General features: G+C 38.9%; 2 protein-coding genes across 2 annotated transcripts in view; both read right to left on the bottom strand.

Moving 5' to 3' along the window:
* Window positions 1–18,630, bottom strand: part of LOC134812725 (BOS complex subunit ncln-like) — a 39,495-nt gene that overhangs the window by 20,768 nt on the left and 97 nt on the right. Inside the window, exons 2-11 of the mRNA XM_063820258.1 lie at window positions 9,711–9,880; window positions 9,407–9,569; window positions 7,489–7,598; window positions 7,170–7,307; window positions 6,869–7,023; window positions 6,489–6,709; window positions 6,173–6,261; window positions 5,545–5,674; window positions 4,914–5,020; window positions 4,509–4,616 (exon numbers count right to left, since the gene is read on the bottom strand). Of these exons, the coding sequence (XP_063676328.1) occupies window positions 4,509–4,616; window positions 4,914–5,020; window positions 5,545–5,674; window positions 6,173–6,261; window positions 6,489–6,709; window positions 6,869–7,023; window positions 7,170–7,307; window positions 7,489–7,598; window positions 9,407–9,569; window positions 9,711–9,878 (1,389 nt within the window). The 5' untranslated portion in view covers window positions 9,879–9,880. The remainder of the gene's footprint in view (window positions 1–4,508; window positions 4,617–4,913; window positions 5,021–5,544; window positions 5,675–6,172; window positions 6,262–6,488; window positions 6,710–6,868; window positions 7,024–7,169; window positions 7,308–7,488; window positions 7,599–9,406; window positions 9,570–9,710; window positions 9,881–18,630) is intronic.
* On the bottom strand, window positions 10,058–11,365 carry LOC134812216 (zinc finger CCHC domain-containing protein 10-like). The gene is given in 1 exon segment (XM_063819477.1): window positions 10,058–11,365. A coding segment is annotated over 1 exon segment (849 nt). The 5' UTR covers window positions 11,358–11,365; the 3' UTR covers window positions 10,058–10,508.

Genomic DNA, 18,630 nt, shown 5'->3' on the forward strand with positions numbered 1-18,630 from the left:
ATAGACATTATACAGCATGTTGATAGTAAGGGTGTATTGCAAGATGGTGTCCTAAATTAACTACGTTGCAGGAAGTGAAGACAAATACGAAGTTCATGCTCGTATACCAGAACGAGGCAATGAAGTCCATCCTAAAAGACCATGGCGACTACTTGTCACACACAAAAACAACCATGTTAATTGTGTTCGTTCTCAGGAAAACTACAAAAGGTCAGCGACTTTCGGAGTTGAAGACATTCTCAGAAATGATGATCACTTCATCATAAGAACAAGAGACTTCAGTATAGAAGAATATCAATCGTACCATGCGTACAAGGTCAGTGTTACTAGACGATAAACTATAATTACTAATCTTACTGTATATAAAGCGAGACGGGTAGCGTACTGTAGTGCGACAGTGTCGATCTTGAAGGTTTCGCACTAGGGTACGTGTATGATTATTTGTTATTATTGACTTTTAACCAGTAACAATTATCGCTTGGAGAGATTAGTTTTCTAGTTACTAGCATGTCATCATCAAGGGACCTGATGAAGGCCGTTACTGCCATCAGCAGTGCGTATACCGATGACCTGAAAGAGTTAGAAGAACTCAAGAAACGCCTCAGGCGGGCAGAAAGAAGAATAAGAGACCTAAAAGTGGAATTGGAGTACTTGGCGGATCAACAGGCGGCAAGAATGGACACCCAGCCGGCGCCCCCGCCCTATTTCCACAGCCCCACCTCGCCCAGCACAGAGCCATACAGCAGCCCTTATTAAGCTCGGGAGGACGAGGTGTCTCGCACTGGCTGTTCTTATCATTCTTGTTTTTTATTTGTTTAATACATTTCATATTTTATATTTAAAGTGTTTTACTTGTACTCATTCGTATGGAATGGAAATGAGGATATAAAATAAAGGTTTGAATGGAAGGAGGAAAGACGGAGAAATAGGTGAGTATTGTAAATTATGATATTGGATTTGGAATAGTATAGGGTTAGGCGTTTACTTTTAAGATTCTTTCAGTATTTTATTTTTAAGGCGCGCAGAGCCGTGCTAGGGAGTAGGGTTACCTTACGGTACGCCCTGCCGTTCGTGCTTCGTGACTAGAGCTTGACTAGCATACACTAAATACCAAGAAACTCCGTTTTCTATAGGGGCTGTCATTTTACTACTCATTTTTTTGATATTTTATTAATTGCATCTTCAAAACATTTCAGGTTTAAGTCACATATTCGATCAACGGGGCATACCGGAAGCTAGTCAAACTGGAGCTGGCAGAGCTGGATACTTGTGGCCGGTGCAAGAGCGTCCATTTTAGCAGAGGAGGCCCAGGTAACTATATATCTGTATATTAATAATCTGCTATATATGTATCCCAGTGTTAAACAAGGAACTGAAACCGAGGGGTCTCGTTCAGGCCCTTCACACTTTTATTTCTGCGCAGTTTTAATATATCGCTATTAATAATAACTTTAATATAAAGTAATGAATGATCTTAACAGTTGTGTTTAAAGGTATTTTGCATGATCTTAACGGTTCTGTTTAAAGGTAAACACCGTTATAATTGCGTGATCTCAATCCAATTTTAAACCACCCTACCCTAGTTAGCAAAATATCAACAGATATGCCGCGCACCCTCAAGACAAGTAGTAATGGCTACTCGAAGCTCTGTACAACTTCCACGAATGCCTCAGTTCAACTGGATCGGTGTCACACATATGCAAACCTCGGAAATGCATCAGAGAATCCTACATCTCAACGCGTACGCCAATGGGACTCTTACTGCGTACTAAAGAAAAGAACGTGCAGCTCGCCTCCCAGAAATCAGCAGCGAAAGGCGAACACCATCCGCACCGACAGACCAAATCCGAAGTCTCGGCAATCAACGTGCCGGTCTACCAAGTAGTGTTTGTGGAGTGGACCGTTAATGCAACTAGTGTCAAGAACCCGACGGTATCTTATATCGCAAACCACCACATTCCTGAGTCTCCTGGAAGCCTTAGCGATTCCTGACGTAGGAACCGACAAGTTGGTAGAGATCATGGAATCATTTCAGACTCAACCGCGACGCCTACAACAGAAACGCGAACAAGTCGAGGTTGTGTAAGCTAATAATAAATCAAGTTTCTAATCGATAATCACATTAAATAAATCGTTTTAAGATATCCTTTTATTAACAGGATTATTCCACTTGTGAAGACTATAATACTCCTGACAATTATCATGTCCACGAGCGTGGAAGAAAAGGGAACACATATGTGTAGGAAATGTAATAGGAAGAATCTACATTATAACAATTAATATAGAAAATATATGCGGGGCAGCACTAAAAAGGCCAATGGTCCATTGTTACAGTTGTAACAATCTTGAAACCAGAATAAATGACGCCCTAACATTCAAATAATTATATCACATGCGCGGCTCGTCCGCGCGAAAAAATTTGTTTCTTTATAGGAAAAAGTACGTAAAACTAGTTGTAGAGGAGAAGATAACGAGATGTCAGCGCTGTCGATGATAAAGAGTTTTTCTAAAGACAGTAAAGAGGTTGCAAATTAGTCGAATAGACTTTGCAAAATTGGTCCAGGATTTGAATACTACCCTAAAGCTGAAAAGACAATACTGATAGTCAAAAATGCAGAGGACCTGTGTTCAGCCCACTGTACAAGGAGCTGACAAAGATACTGATGGAGCTCCCGGGGGATAGCTGGCTAGATCAATTCACCCTGGTCCGGGACACGTTAGTAACCGGGTGTTACATGTTACGTGCAGCCAGGTCAGGGGAACCACTCAGCATCTCAGCTAATGACTTAGCTGTAGAGGTAATTGCACTACACGCCAGTTATGAAATATTAATCATCAATAAAAAGAAAGCTTATTATAATCAATGTGTTTAATAATTAGTGATACAACATACTGTTACAGCAGTTGCGTGAATTGAAGTTTGATGTGGACGGCGAAGTTCACAAGCTATACTACTTCCAATATCCCCGTTTTGTGGAAAGGATGCAGATACCAACCTGCAACAACACCTTAACGTGAAAAGTATAGGAAAGTTAAAGACTTGGCCTACCCAACAGGAACGCGAACAAGTCGAGGTTGTGTTAGCTAATAATAAATCAAGTTTCTAATCGATAATCACATTAAATAAATCGTTTTAAAATATCCTTTTATTAACAGGATTATTCCACTTGTGAAGACTATATTACTCCCGACAATTATCATGTCCACTGTTGTATCTTGTTATATTCCTGTACTAATTGATTTTATTTATTAGGGGTTTATGTTTGGGAAGTAAGTGTCTCTCTTGTTATAGTGTATACACAGCAAATGGCGACGAGAAACGAGCCCTGGTGCGGTAATGCCACATATCTCAACAGCTGGTTGGAACAATTGCGTGGAAGAAAAGGTAACACATATGTGTAGGAAATGTTATAGGAGAGATCTACACTATAACAATTTATATATAAAAATATAATTCAGTCAAGTGTGGGGCAGCACTAAAAAGGCCAATGGTCCATTGTTACAGTTGTAACAATCTTAAAACCACACGATTAGGGGAGAAATGTGAGAACTTGGAAAGGGAAAACAAAGTCCTGAAAGAGACACGGAAACCCTCAAGACTGACTACAAGGATCTTAAAACCACACGATTAGGGGAGAAATGTGAGAACTTGGAAAGGGAAAACAAAGTCCTGAAAGAGACACGGAAACCCTCAAGACTGACTACAAGGATTTGACAGAGGTCCTTCATACAGTGAGTGAATCTGTGCGAGAAATAAAAAAGGCTGCTCTGCAAAAGCCTATGGAGGTTGTAGTTGAGGCTTCCAACCAACTCGGCAACTCAGCCTTCCATTATCAGACTCCCCCTGGCCCTCCTGCCAAGAAATTGTGTTTGAGTGATGAGAAAGGCAAGAAAAGTGACTTGAAGCTCCCTGCCTATAAAGACGGGGGGAATTAGAGAAAGAGTTTAGACAGGTTCTTTTGGTTGCCAAACTAACCTCAAAAAAGAATTCTATCTCTTTATGGAGGGTACTCCTTGATCATCAGTACCAGAATGATCCCGACCTATTGAAGGTCATTAAGTTGCCGCCAATTTGTGGAGCAACGAAGGAATCATTACAGGGATATGAGAACGCTCCCCATAAATACATGCATTGGGATGTAGTAATTGCATTAATTAGGGTAGCAATGATTTACCAACCTAATGCGTTTAAAGATGTAAGAGACGCGAGGAGAAAGCTGTCAAATTTTATAGACAACTGCAAGCAGAAAAATGGAAATAAGCTTGCTTCAGAGGTGTCCCGCAAGAGGGCCATTGACGAGATGACCAACACACCCCGACATCCGTTTCGGCATGTGAACGATTTAAAATACAGTAAAGTAAGTATACATTATACGACTAAAATAAACAAGTTATGGAGCCATAGTCTACACCCCCAGCAATTACATTCTGCTAATTAAAACAGAACAAAAGTACGTGACCTAATATAAGGTAATAAACACGCAGAAACTAAGTACGTTGAGACGTACCTGTTCAAGGTTGAGCATGACGGGACTGTCTCGTTGCAACAAAGTGGCTGATCTCTGGGTCTTGGCGAGGAACTCTACGGTGCGGGCCAGCAGTTGCTTGTTGGGTACCTGCACAATGTACAGTTACATTAGTAGATAGCAAATAGTGCAGTGTTGGGTACCTGCACAATGTACAGTTACATGAGTAGATAGCAAATAGTGCAGTGTTTATATAGCAAATAGTGTTTAACTAGCAAATGTGTGCGGTCACAAAGTGGACCGTGTACTCGTGTAGGACTATTCTAAGTTAAGAAAAACTATAAAGAGTATTTGAAAAAGGAATGTTTAACGTCTGGTTGTGAAATACACGAAAGTTATCTGAAAAAAGTGATATCAAAATGAGCGACATAGATAATAGAAACTCACCAAATAATCATCGAGGATAGTGACAGATTTGTCAGAAAGGTCCGAGATGTAACGGGCAATGCCCTCCGCAATAAGATGGGTGTGAGTGTAAAGCTTATCTACATCAACTGAAATAGGATCAAGTTTCAAATGAAGGCATTGTGGATCACTCAACACTATTACAACCAATGCTTAAAACTAATTAATATCACCAGGTTAGCATTGTCTTCACTAATTAAGAAATTAATCGTTACTGATTGGTTACATGATCACCGTGGACCCCTGATATATGTTCAGGGGTACCTTTTGTCCCACTGATCTAATTATGAGGCAAGGGAGATGTGTATTTGCTAACTTGTCTAACTCTATTACACTTCACATTATGTATGATCACGAGAAATAAGCCGTAAGATACACATGCCCCAATTTAAATAACGAGGTTTACTGGTATTTAAAACATGTAATGCAAATTGTACTGTTGTGTTACACTGTTAACCTGTTTACTAGGTTACTAGGTTTGTTACCCTGTTTACTAGGTTACCCTGGTTACTAGATGTGTTAACCTGGCTACTAAGTTACTGGTTATTAGATGTGTTGGTTGCTAGGTAACTGGTTACTAGGTTACTAGGTTACTGGTTACTAGGTGTGTTACCCTTGTTGTCGAAAGTGTTGAGTCTGCCGAGAGAGTTATAAGAGAGGTAGTTGGAGATAGTTGCTGCTGAGAGACGCTTTACTGTGAAGATCTCGTGGTGCCAAGCAAACAGGGGGTTACCCAGGTTCACCTGAGGGGGGGGGGTAACATTATAATACATATAATTAGTTAATATACAATATACATTTCTGAAAATGCTTACACTGGGCAAGTATTTAGTGTGGAGTGTGGACAATGACTGGAATGTAACTGGCTAATTACAGGAAGCTTATATAAGGTATACAGGAAGCTGAAGAATGTTAGAAGTTGTAGCGTGGTTAATTATAAGTTTACCAGGCTGCTTTCACCCATGGATTCGTTACACGTGTACATCCTAATTCGACTTGGGTAACTAACTCTATAATAGAGGTTTACTGATCGGTATATTGCCAGCGTTATACAAAACACTACCAACCCTTCTAAGTCATGAGCTGCTTAATAAACTGCTTAATAAACTGCTTAATAAACTGCTTAATAAACTGCTTAATAAACTGCTTATGAAAATGCTTATGAAACTGCTTAAAAACAGAGTGAGATCATACTTTGATGATAGACGCCTGTTTGTTGAAAACGTGCTGAAAATATTTACCTTCTTTGGAACGGTGTTTACTGATATGTTGGGGTTGATGAGAGCAACAGCTTCTTCAATAGCCATCAGCATCTTATAAGCTGCTGTTCCTGTAAATATTACAGGGTTGATCACCTTTGAGAGTGGAAAACACAATAAATATGAGTTATGAACAAATAATTTAGTATTACTAGATATTTTAGGCGATGACTGCTTATTCTATCCAACAGAATTAATTGTTACTTTACATTCTGGACAATAGAATGGCTAGAATCATTTCGCAAAACCTGAAAGCGGATATTACATATTATTGTGATGAATTATCAAATTGACGAACCTTCTTTTGGCTGCTTTGAAACGTGGACGTTAAATCCGTCATTACCAATACCATCCAGACACAGCACAAACTCCACCTCATTCAACAGAACTGTTTCTAGGGAGTCAGATGAGAGCTTCTTCTCAAGCCAGGTTTTAGAGGCCAGATAGTTTAGTTTCCCTCCACTTGATAGCAGGAATAGCACGTCGTATTTTGGGGTGTTGCCTGATTTACTATATAACCTGATGGTGTTCAAATTTAATTAATTAGATGCTAATTACTTTTATTATCTAATGTCTCGTTTACAATAATATGTTTCTGTAGTGGAACAAATATCGACACGTTACATGCCATCATAACTAGCACGATGTATATAGTGATAAAACTGCTTTAAAGCTTACTTAGAAAGAAGTCTGGATATTTCTAGTAGAGCTGCTACCCCACTACCATTACCATTAGCTGACTTAGCTAGGTGAGGAGCTATACCGTAGCTGTCAAAGTGGGCTACTATCGCAATACTGGGGTTGGTTTCTCTTCCTTGGCTCAGCATCTTACCCTGGACAAGGTAATAAGCTTTAAATATTTGATACATAAATATGGCCATGCTTCTGAGTTCTGCACAAAAAAAACCTGCCGAGACGCGACTAAATCGTAATCAATAAACTTAAATAAACAATGTTGTGAGGAAGGGAGTGTAACTACCTGTATAGTATAAAGGGAAGATTTGACAGGAGCAGGAGTAGTTCCGTACGTGACTATCTGGTAGCCGTTAGAATGGAACACGTTACCAAGTGCTGCAGCGGCCGTGGCTGCATGGTCACTATTCAGACCAGTCCGTACCTGACATTGAATCATCAGATGAGCCACAGTTAATAGTCTTTTCAAGGTTAGATTGTTTAAACTCTAAGAAGCACAAGCAGTTTATAACAAGGATTTAAATATGTTAATTGCCTGATATCATGTTGCCCCCCCCCCCCCCCCCCCCCCCCGGCCGCCCCCCATAATAATATTAGAATCTCACCTCATGGTATATACTCATGAGTTCTGGTTTCTGATAGGTGAAGTAAACACTTGTGTCAATTGCTTGCTCCATCAGTACCTCTTCAACCTCATTCCAATTGTCGATCTCATCTGCAAAGTTTGCATTGTTTACAACTTTTAAAAGGTTATCAATTACATCAATTATATCAATATACCAACCACCTTTTTTGCAGAATTTGAAACAAAGATGTTAAACTCAACGCACTTAAAAACGGTTTAATTCACTTCAACGTTCTAAGAAATGGTCCAGGCTTCTGCATATTAAGTAAAATAGTATAAACTAGTAACCCGCTAGTCGAAAGCTTTGTTCGAGGAAATTAAAAAAAATCAGTTATGTTTTAATTTCTCTTCATCATCTAGCTCTGTTATACTGTAAGAATTATGGATTTTTTTCGTCAAGTTTAAAATATAAATAGATATATTCTCGATAGTATTGCCTGAATAAATAGTATCTGGAGAGAAGATTTGTAGGATACAATACTTGAGTAGGAACAGTGCAAGTGTGCCTCGTGACGTGTAAAGCTGTAGGTACTTCGCACGACAACAGCTGGATAACGCAACATTGTTCACACACGTGTACTACCTTGTTAGCTTAACAATTACAGTAAATCAGCAAGATCAGGCACTCAACAAATCAACTACCGAGAATAACCTAAGCTCCTAAGGAATAAGTAAAACTAGACGGTTAGCACACTATAACTAGTCACTATCAACCATATGCCACATTTTTCACTGTCTTCTCACTGTCAAGATAGCACAAGCAGGTGCTGATAATACATGGGCTCAATTACTTTAATTATTTTAACTTCAAACAAAAAGTTTCCACTCCATAACTTACCAGGATTTCGTAAATCAAAAAGAACAGCCGACACTTAATAGTAACCTAACATATGCAGCTCAACTTTCCCTATTATATCAGTGTCCCATCTAAATCACTTATCGTGCCATCCTGACAGCACATTCCATATTTCACTGCCAACTAGCGCAAACCTATACCTCTATACTGATAAAACACCTACGACAGTATTATCAAGTAAAGAATTGTATATAAACGTTTAAGCTTTTAAATGTGTTTGCAGATCAGGGTCATCAGAATCAACTGATAAAATCTAGATGAAATAACTATGAGTTCGATGACATGTAATTTGCGTGCCCTTCGGGGATTAATATTGATTATTACAATTATTATATATTTTGAGTAAACGTTGACTGGTGTAAAAGCCAGCCCCAAACAAACAAAAGTGAATGGGATATTGACTTTGAGTAGGGAATGTTAGTCGACATGATTGGATCTTGTGATATAAAGTAAGAATTGCTCATCGCATGTAATCCTCAACAAGTTAATATATTTTTACTACAAGCTCGATAGACTCGGCCAGGGTAAACTGCCTTATAGAGCGAAACATAATATCTATTCATTCCTATAGCTCATCTTATATACATCATATTCACGCTGTTATCAATCTACCTTTTTGTTCGTATTGATTCGTGATCAAAGGGACAGGTTCAATAATCAATATTCCGTATATTATTACGACCTGTTCCTGACCATACATTTTTCTTGTACGATTTTAAAGCTTTTTTCGAGTATGAGTGTTGTGCCTTATAATATGATAAACACTGAGTTTTCTGCCTACCTAGATCATAGGCTTCCCCAAACCTGTACACCCGCTAGCTAAAAGCTTTATTCAAGAAAATTTAAAATCAGTTATGTTATAGTTTCTTGTCATCATCTATCTATCTATGATCTAGCTCCGTAATATAAATTGTATGGATTTTTATTTGCCGATAACGATAAAGGTTTTATTTAAGTATTCCCTAGTCGATACTTTTTACTGCATCAAAAAACATCCATCACAACCAAAGGGGGGATATAGTATAGATGATAAAAATGGAACCTTTGGTAAGGGACGAGGTATCTTCAGGGATGGCAATGAGGATGGAACCAGCCTTGTTTTCAATCAGCTCTTTCATTCTGTCCACCGATATTTCACCCATCGACATGAGAACACAACGCCGGGTAACTATGTTAGCGTTGACAGCACGAGCCTCAAAGTTAACCTGTAACGATAAATCATCAATTAGTAAGATTTTTAGAACATTTAAATCCAAAACTAATGTCGTAACACAGTATATAATTATAATCAATTCAATACGAGGCCGAGTACGATGAGGTAAAAAGTAAGACCTCAGTTAACTAACCATGTTTGACTTGCAACCATAGTCACTTCCACTGAGAGTGTACTGGTTCATTCTGTAGGCGGTGAACTCGTGGACAGCTAGAGCTGCAGGGGCACATACCACCAGGATGGAGACAATACCCCACATTGATCCCAGGGATCTTGTGAAATCGTTGAGGGTTTCCAGCATGGCTATTGTAAGTAATACAAGGTTTAACTTTAAATTTAATGAAAAGATTGTAAAGATTGTCTTAGCTTCAACATTTAACAACAGAATTTTGAGCACTATTTATAGATTAGGGAAAGTCATAAGTATTTGAGATATTCATATCTTAAGGAAATCTTATGATTCAATAAAATACTGCAAACTTTTGTAAAATATACAACACAGCTGTTTGAAACTATGGAAAATGAAAATATTGGGATGAACATCTGTCCAGCATAGCACAATGCTGTACTTATTATTAACTGCTGTTGTTTTATCATTCATTTAAGTGAACCTGAGTAGTGAGCAAAACACAGTAATTCAATATGCTTTACACATTTTAAAAGTCGTATGATAAGTACACCAGCTGTCCATTTAATATTATTATCACAACAGTTGATATCAGTCAGGCAGCGTAAATAATAATATTTAAAATAATACTAGTTAAAGCAATCATCACAAGTGAAAAAGTTATTCTTTTCTAATTACAACTCAATGGAGACTTCTCCCTCACTGTGGATTCTACTGTCAGTTAAACAAAGATTTAGCAGGCATGTCACCACGAAATGAACACAAGCACTTCCTGCAGCATCAATGAGCAATACAGACATAACTCTACCAAGGAGGATTGAACAGCACAGTATAGCAGATTCCATTGTCTTATTCTGAACTAGATCGCTTTGTTTTCCTCGACTTTTTTCTCCTGTGAGATCTTTCTTCAGCTGAGGAAATTGACGAATCTGATTCGGAGTCTGATGATACAGGTTTGGTTACTCTTGATTTCCTTGAGTAAGATTTTTTATTATAGTTTGACTTTGGGGATTTCCTAGATGATGTGTCTTTTATTTTTAAATTTGCAGGAGATTGAGGGTCTGGTGATACAGATCTTGTAACTCTTGATTTCCTTGAGTAAGATCTTTTATAAGAGTTGGACTCAGGCAATGCATCATCAACTTTTTCAGGAGATTGTCTTCTAGAAGGGGATATGGATGGGGAAGAAGATTTCCTTGAATAAGATTTTTTCTTAGGTTTGGACTGAGGGGATTTTCTAGCTGATCTTTCTGTGAATGTTACAGGAGATTCAGTGTTTCTTTTAGAAGGGGATGGGGAAGATGAGGAGTCAGATTTCTCTTTCAAATCAGCCCCTGTCTGCAACTTATTGGATATTAAGTTTGATAGCTTTTTAGTCTTGCTCACCTTTTCATTATCATCCTCTGAATCTGAAGATAATGAACTCTCTGAGCTTATGACAACCTTCTTTTCTTTCTTTGGAATCTCTAAGGTTTTTGGAGGACCTTTGTCAACTTGTTTACTCCTTGGCTCCCGTTTTACATACTTGCGTTCATTCTTGCACTCATACGTCCAATGACCAGTCTCTAAACATCTCTGACATTTGGTTGGGGCTTTTGCTTGGCCTGTCTTATTGAGAATAAACTTTTTGGTGTACTGAGCAGCAAATGACATTTTCTTCACTGAAAACAAAATATGAAAGTTAGTGTGATATCAAATACAACAACAGCCCTGCAGATCGACTACATGGCGGGGTGACACGTCAGAGGGGGGGGGGGGGGGGGCCGAGGGGATACATTTAAGTGGACATTTGAACTATAAGTTTCAAGGGGGATAGTAGGCTGATGGGGCTTACTAAGCCCCTGTTCAAAAAAAGTCACTCAACAGTGTTGAAATCAAAAAAATTGGGTTAAAACCAATTAAAAAATTAAACGGATAATTGACCATCGTTTATCCTCACTGTCTATGTGCGATCAACAATCAATGAAACAAGAAGTTTTCAATGAAACAAGAAATTTAATTTTAGCACATTTTACAGAATAAAAAGATGTAAAACAATTCATAAAATATAATGCCCATTTGGTGTATGACTTTTTGTCCTTGACTGCTTGTTTGGTTTTGGAAGGACAGGTAACTAATGGGGCAAGGAATGCGCGTGCCTGGAAGCTTTTGAACACACCGAAACGCTAGTTCAGTTAAGTTTTTAGAGACAAGGCTCACATTAGGATTAGAAGAAAAATTGTTAGCAGACATTAGGGGTTCTGTTTAAGGGTTTTAATAGGTTGCAGTCTTATTGAGACAAAAAGTCTACACTAAAACATGCTTCAAGAGTTTATATTGTGTAGTTCAAGGATTAAAAATGCAGCTTCAAGGTGGATATTGGAGAGCTGGCGAAAGATTATGGCCTAAATTTATCAATGGTTTATAAAAATAATCACAAGATTCACATGATGGAAAAAGGTTGAAAGGGATAAGCCCAACATGAGATTCTTTGGACTTTACTAACTGCTTGAATCTAAACTAGTAAATATAGGTATAGTGTAGACAGGTCACATTCATTTTACTGATGAAATGAAAACTAATAATGAAAAATGAAGTTTTATATGTCAATTAAAAAGTAAGGTCAGGTTAGGATTTTTTTCCCTGCTCTTGCCGAAGGCAAAAAGATCGTAGGGAATAAGTAATCGGGTTTGGATATATGAGGTGGCCCGACGGTCCTACGATGATGACAAAAGTCTGCTCCTTCGCAATATAGACCACTCCCCTATAATTATGTGTATAAAAGGAGTCTATTTTGCGCGCGCGACGCCAGTTATGTGTTAATTAATTACAGCCATAGCAGCAAAATTTTGGTGCTTGCCGACTGTTACACAGGTTTCCATCGGGTTACAATTCACTCTAATTCATTAATATAGCATATTAGTCATCTGAGCGGATCAATCATCAACATAAGTGTTATTTTGGTGAAACAAGCTTAATATTTTACCGAGTGATAATATTCAGCAAGTCAAAACAAATTAAATTATGATATCAGCTGATAAACTCGTGGCTGATTATTTAACAGTTGATTGACACTTAATGGTAAAAAGCGAAAACATATAGTTGAGAAAAGATGTTACTTTACATTTACATTCAAGAAGCAACTAAGATCAATATTGTGGTATGCTTTTAAAGAATCCTATATCAAATCAAAGGCTCGATAATCGATGGTGCTGTAGATGTGTCGAGTATTCGAGTAAGCATCAAAATGTATTAGTTTATGTTAGATAATAACTAAGATGATACAGACTATTTTATAACAGTCATTAAAGTTGGCATACAATGCAATAATATGACGTGACATGATTGATGATACGCATCGTTAACACGTAACAAAATTGCGCAAAATATGAAATGATCTACAACCAAACCACATACAGATCGACGGCGACACCTCAGATGCGCGCAGAATTTTTCAAGTTCTGCACGCCTAATATAATATAAACGATTATCACGTGCGCAAAACACCACTCTGGGATAACAATAAAGTAGAACAATTACATGGTAGGCAGTAGGGAAATTTGATCGTGCGTGGTGTTACCGCGGCGAAATTCTTGTTTAAGTTGGCCGTGTTGTACGATACATCAAAGCAAATAATATTTTTTGTTTTCACTACCACACTTTCCGATATTGTTTAACGGCCAGGTAGCGCAGTTGGTTAGAACGCCAGCTTTTCAATCGTGAGGTTGCGGGTTCAAGTCCCACTGTCTGCCTGGTCGTGGGGTGAGTGTCGTTGACGTTCAGCTAAGGATCCTGAGTGGTCTATGCAGCCCCCCGGTCTACTCAGCCGAATACTCGAGAAATCGGGTGTGAGGGTTAAATGAGGAGCTGCACATTGCAGCAAAGTCTCGGACAAAGAAAGTATGGTACACACTACCTTAACCGTCACTGGCTAAAAACAAATCCTTCGGCTTCCTGTAATTGCCTGGTTGCACTTGTGTAACAATGTGGCTGTTGGAATACTCCGAAGTAAAATAAGTGTCTTGATAAAAATAACTGCACCGCGCGCTGTGCAGGACATTCAAGTTAGTCAAACAGAATACCCTTTAAGAACATAGAATTAAACATGTAGTATGTAATAAGTTATCAGTTAATAAAAACGGTACAGTGAGATTTAACATTAAACTGTGGGCATGAAGGTAACCATTAAAGTAGTACGAAAATTACATAGATATACCCACTTTGACATTTGTTGACAGAATTATGTACAATTATATACAGAGAAGTATATAGACCTTAGAGTGAAAATGGCATCAGGTCAGACGTGGTAGGCGGATAAAATAAGAGAGACATTCGCCATACAGATCTATACTTCTTCACTTAAGTTTTTAAATTTAGACTTGCAGCTTAATTTGGTCAGAAAACACATGAGACCCTGCTACTTAACTAAGACTCCGAAACACCTTTTAGTTATCATAGAGACATACATACATGTTACATGGCGAGATCTCCATCCAAAAGTATTAGTCTGCGTCATCTGCGTCATTACTTTGTATTATACAACTTCGGCGGGTAATATTTCTCCATCCTTTTCGATCTGCAGCCAATCTTCTCATACAATCAATCGTGAGTCCATTACGATCCAATCTCTGCTCAGCATCTTCAATAAATACATCATTTAAGCTCTTCCTAGGCCTGCCTCTTGATCGTTTCCCATGCTTGGGTTTCCATTCAAGTAGATAGTTAGGTAACCGATCTTCAGGCATTCTACTGACATGTCCAAACCAACGTAGCCGTTTTGTTGCTATTATGTCAGTAAGAGCAGTTATTGAAGCCCTTCTTAAAACATCTTCATTTCTTACTCGATGGAACCACCTCACTCTCAGGATTCTGCGTAAGCATAACATAACATAACATAACATTATAAATAATGCCTCTCTGGGCATCTCAAAAAGAAATTCATAGAAAATGAACACTTTACGTTTGAAACCATATAATTACAAACTTTTTAAAAAATTTAACTAAATACCTTTGATATTAACCTTCTTCCTCTTAGCTACCAATGGGTTCTCTTTCATATAACTTACATAACTATTCCTATTAGACACAGACACATCTATCCTATCAAAGATGTCATATGACAGTTCCCAGTGATGACCAAGCTTATTAGCTCGATATCCATGAAGCCGAAAGGCATCTAATCCCCTCTTGAAACCAGTAACTGACTCACTAGCTTTCACAAGTGGTGGTAGACTGTTCCAATAGCGCAAGACCCTTTGGGCAAAGAAATCAGTCTCATTTGTGGTGAATCTATGAGTCTTTGATCTAGCAGCAACGGTCCTACCAGAACGACCAAATAAATCGGAACCATAACCCACAAAGCCTTCCTGGATCTTGAACATCTCAATGAGATCTCCACGAACCCTGCGTTCAAGCAGGGTTGTGAGGTTCAGCTTATCCAGTCTCTCTCTGTACGTCATGAGTCCCAATCCATCAATCATACGGGTGAACGATCTTTGAACACCTTCCAATTCAAGAATCAGTGACCAGTTTCCATGCCTAGCCATTGGAGCCCATGCCTGTGAACAATACTCTATATGAGGCTTTACTAAAGACTTATACAAGCCCAGCATAACGCTTTTCTCCCTCGATATAATATTTCTTGTAAGCCAGGCAATGGTACTATTAGCTTTAGCAATGCACTTTCTCACATGACCCTCAAAGTTGAAGCTGGTGTTAAAGACAACTCCAAGGTCCTTCTCGCTTTCAACACATCTCAAAGGCACACCACCAAACAAGTACTGATTCTTAGGATTACAAGAACCAATTTGCATGACCATACACTTATCTACATTAAAATTTAAACACCAACGAGACTCCCAAAGTTCTAGCAACTTCAAATCAGCTGTTAGATTAATAAAAGGATTAACAATCATTTTAACATCATCAGCAAAAAGTTTGATGATAGCTTTGATTCCTTCTGGAAGATCATTTACAAATAAAAGAAAGAGCAATGGTCCCAAAACACTGCCTTGGGGCACTCCTGAAAGTATATACTTAATCTCAGAAAATTCATCTCCTACTTTAACTTTCATAGACCTCCCTACTAAAAAGTTTTCTAAAATACCAATTATCTCCTCAGGAACACCAACATTTCTTAATTTAACTAATAAACGGTGGTGTGGTACGCTATCAAAGGCCTTAGAGAAATCAAAGTATAATATATCAGCACAGCCACCTTCAGCCAGCAAGTCATTGACAGCGTCAATAGACTCCAGTAGGTTAGATAAGCATGACCGACCCTTCATGAAGCCGTGCTGCGTGCTACTAAGCACCTGTTCAACACCGTCGAGAATATACTCCCTAAGAAGCTTCTCATAGGCTTTGCATAGTATACAAGTCAGTGACACAGGCCTGTAATTATTAGGACTATGTACTGACCCCTTTTTGTGCAAGGCCACAACAGTGGCAGTTTTCCATACCTCAGGAATATACTGCTCAGAAGCACAGGCACTAAACAGCAACACAACCGCATCCACAAAGGAACTGTTCTCACTTAAATACCTCAGGAGTCTAGGATGAACACCATCAGGACCCATAGCTTTACTAATATCTAGTGATCCCAAAATCTTGGCAACACTTTCAGGGTGCACCATAAATTTACTCCAGAAGTAATCATTATTACATTCTGTATAACAATTTTGAGGCAGAGGGCCAAAAGGTTCAGGTTTAAAGACTGACTGGAAAAAATCAGCTAACACTTCTGCTGTTTCAGAAGGAGACTTGGTCTCAGAACCATCATCTGTTTTAAGTCTTTCTACAGATTTTCTTAAAACACTTTTAGATTTAAGGTAATTAAAAAGAGGTTTACAATTTAACTTAAACAATTTAGTCACTTTATTCTCATATTTGATCTTTGCCTTAATCTCAGCGTTCTGGTACATCCGCTGCTCGTACTCGGCTGCGTTAAACATCACCATCGTAGGATCCTCGTCAAAATCCTTCCATGCCCGGTCCTTGCACTTTCTTTTCCTAACCAGACTAGAGCAATCCCAGGGTAACCTCTGTAAAATCTCCCCACCTTTAGTTGTTTTAAGGTGGGTGGTTGGAACACGATCTGAAATGACACTAAGTTTTTGGTGTAATTCTTCCCACATCTCTTCGACCTGAAGATCTTCTCTAGAGTACCCCCAGCTGATGTCTGATGACTGTGTGTTAACAAAGTCCTGATCCACCTTATACCAGCTTTTCTTCTTAGATGTAAGGAACTCGACATTGTTTTTGACTTTCAGCTCGACCAGTAGTGATACATGATCGCTTTTACCCAGAGGAGCAAGGATATCAACATTATTTACAAAACAATCATTATTGCAGAAGACCTGATCAAGCAAGGAGCATTGAGTTGTATCACCAACCTTCCTGACACGTGTCGAAGACCCAGTGACATACCACTTCAAACCTTTCCTGGTAAAGACATTCAAGAATTCTGATTCCATCAGCAACCTTCTGTCACATGAGTTTGGTGGGCGCTCGACTAAACTTTTGTCCCAGTTAACATGAGGTAGGTTCACATCGCCAACTATCACCAACTCCTCATCCGCATTAACTGGTAAACGTTCAAGAGCACCTAACAGGCCAGCATTGTCCTTCATATCAACAAGTGAAGTAGACCGATACAGACAAACAACATTGAACCTAACAGAGTCGATTACAATATTTACCGCAAGTGATTCAAGACCAGTAAACCAATCCAATCGCTCTACCCTCAGTGCTTTGTGGACAAAGATAGCAGATCCCCCAAAACGTGTTTCATTAGGTCTGTCTGCACGAAAGAGGTTGAAATTAGGAATAGACACTTCAGCGTCAACAATATCTGAATTTAGCCAGGACTCTGTCACACAAATGATCTGAACGTCGTGAGTCTCTGACAAAACCATGAGTTCCGTCATCTTATTGTACAGGGAATTAGCATTAGTGTACAGCATCCTGATACCCTGTGATTCCTTTACGCAACTCGCTACTCGTTTTTTGCCTTCACAGCATTCTGGACAACATCTTCTTTATTATCCGCACGCTCTACATTTGTTACAGGAGCCACATCAGTTGGCAGTTCCTCTTTGGGTGGTTTGTCAGCAGTTACTTTCGTCCTCTTATCAGTTTCCAGTTTAGCATTGCGTGTGTTCCACCGGATATCTCGATCCGCCTTGATCAAGTCAGGATTTATCCATACATCATCACTTTTCTTTTTTCCATGATAAGCAAACCCACGTCCATGGTTGTGTGTGTAAGTAGCTAACTCTTCACTCTTTAGCTTCGCAATGACCATTCTTCCCCTGTACTTTGTACGGTTGACGTTGCCAAATACACCTATTCTCTTTGCTGATACAATGTCACTCTGGTTAAGATCTGTTGCATGTCGACAGATGATAGCCTTTAGTTGTTCCTGACTCTCATTTTCCTTATCTTCATCAGGTAAGTTTGACAGAACAATGTTATTCTCCCGCTTTTTCCTTTCCTGCATGTTAGCATCAATCTGTTGTGAGATGGTGGTTATTGCAGGGCCTGCTGCGTGCTGACACACTTCAGCTATCAATTTCTTCTGCTGCCCACTGGCTATCTCAGCCCAACTCTTGTGTATCTTCTTATTGGCTTCTGAAACAACATCATTTACAAGAACCTTCTGGATAGATTGTTCCACACTGGCGCTGACAGCAGTCTGTATAACACTTGTCAGTTCTTTAGCAACGTCATCAGTAAGTTTTTCAAATTTGAGTTTCTCAGGCAAAACGAAACAAAAGTGGCAGTTCCACACTGTCAGCTTCTTGACATCTGTAACGGTTAGACCAGCCAAGCCGGCACAACTACTATGCCACCAATTCTCACATGTTGAACAACCTAGCCAAACAATCTTCTTTCTCGCAAGTGGTTCATCATACTTCTGACAATAGAAGCATATCTCCTTTCTCTC

This window comes from Bolinopsis microptera, chromosome 3 (assembly GCF_026151205.1).
Source record: "Bolinopsis microptera isolate Bmic1 chromosome 3, MBARI_Bmic_1.0, whole genome shotgun sequence".
NCBI lineage: Eukaryota > Metazoa > Ctenophora > Tentaculata > Lobata > Bolinopsidae > Bolinopsis > Bolinopsis microptera.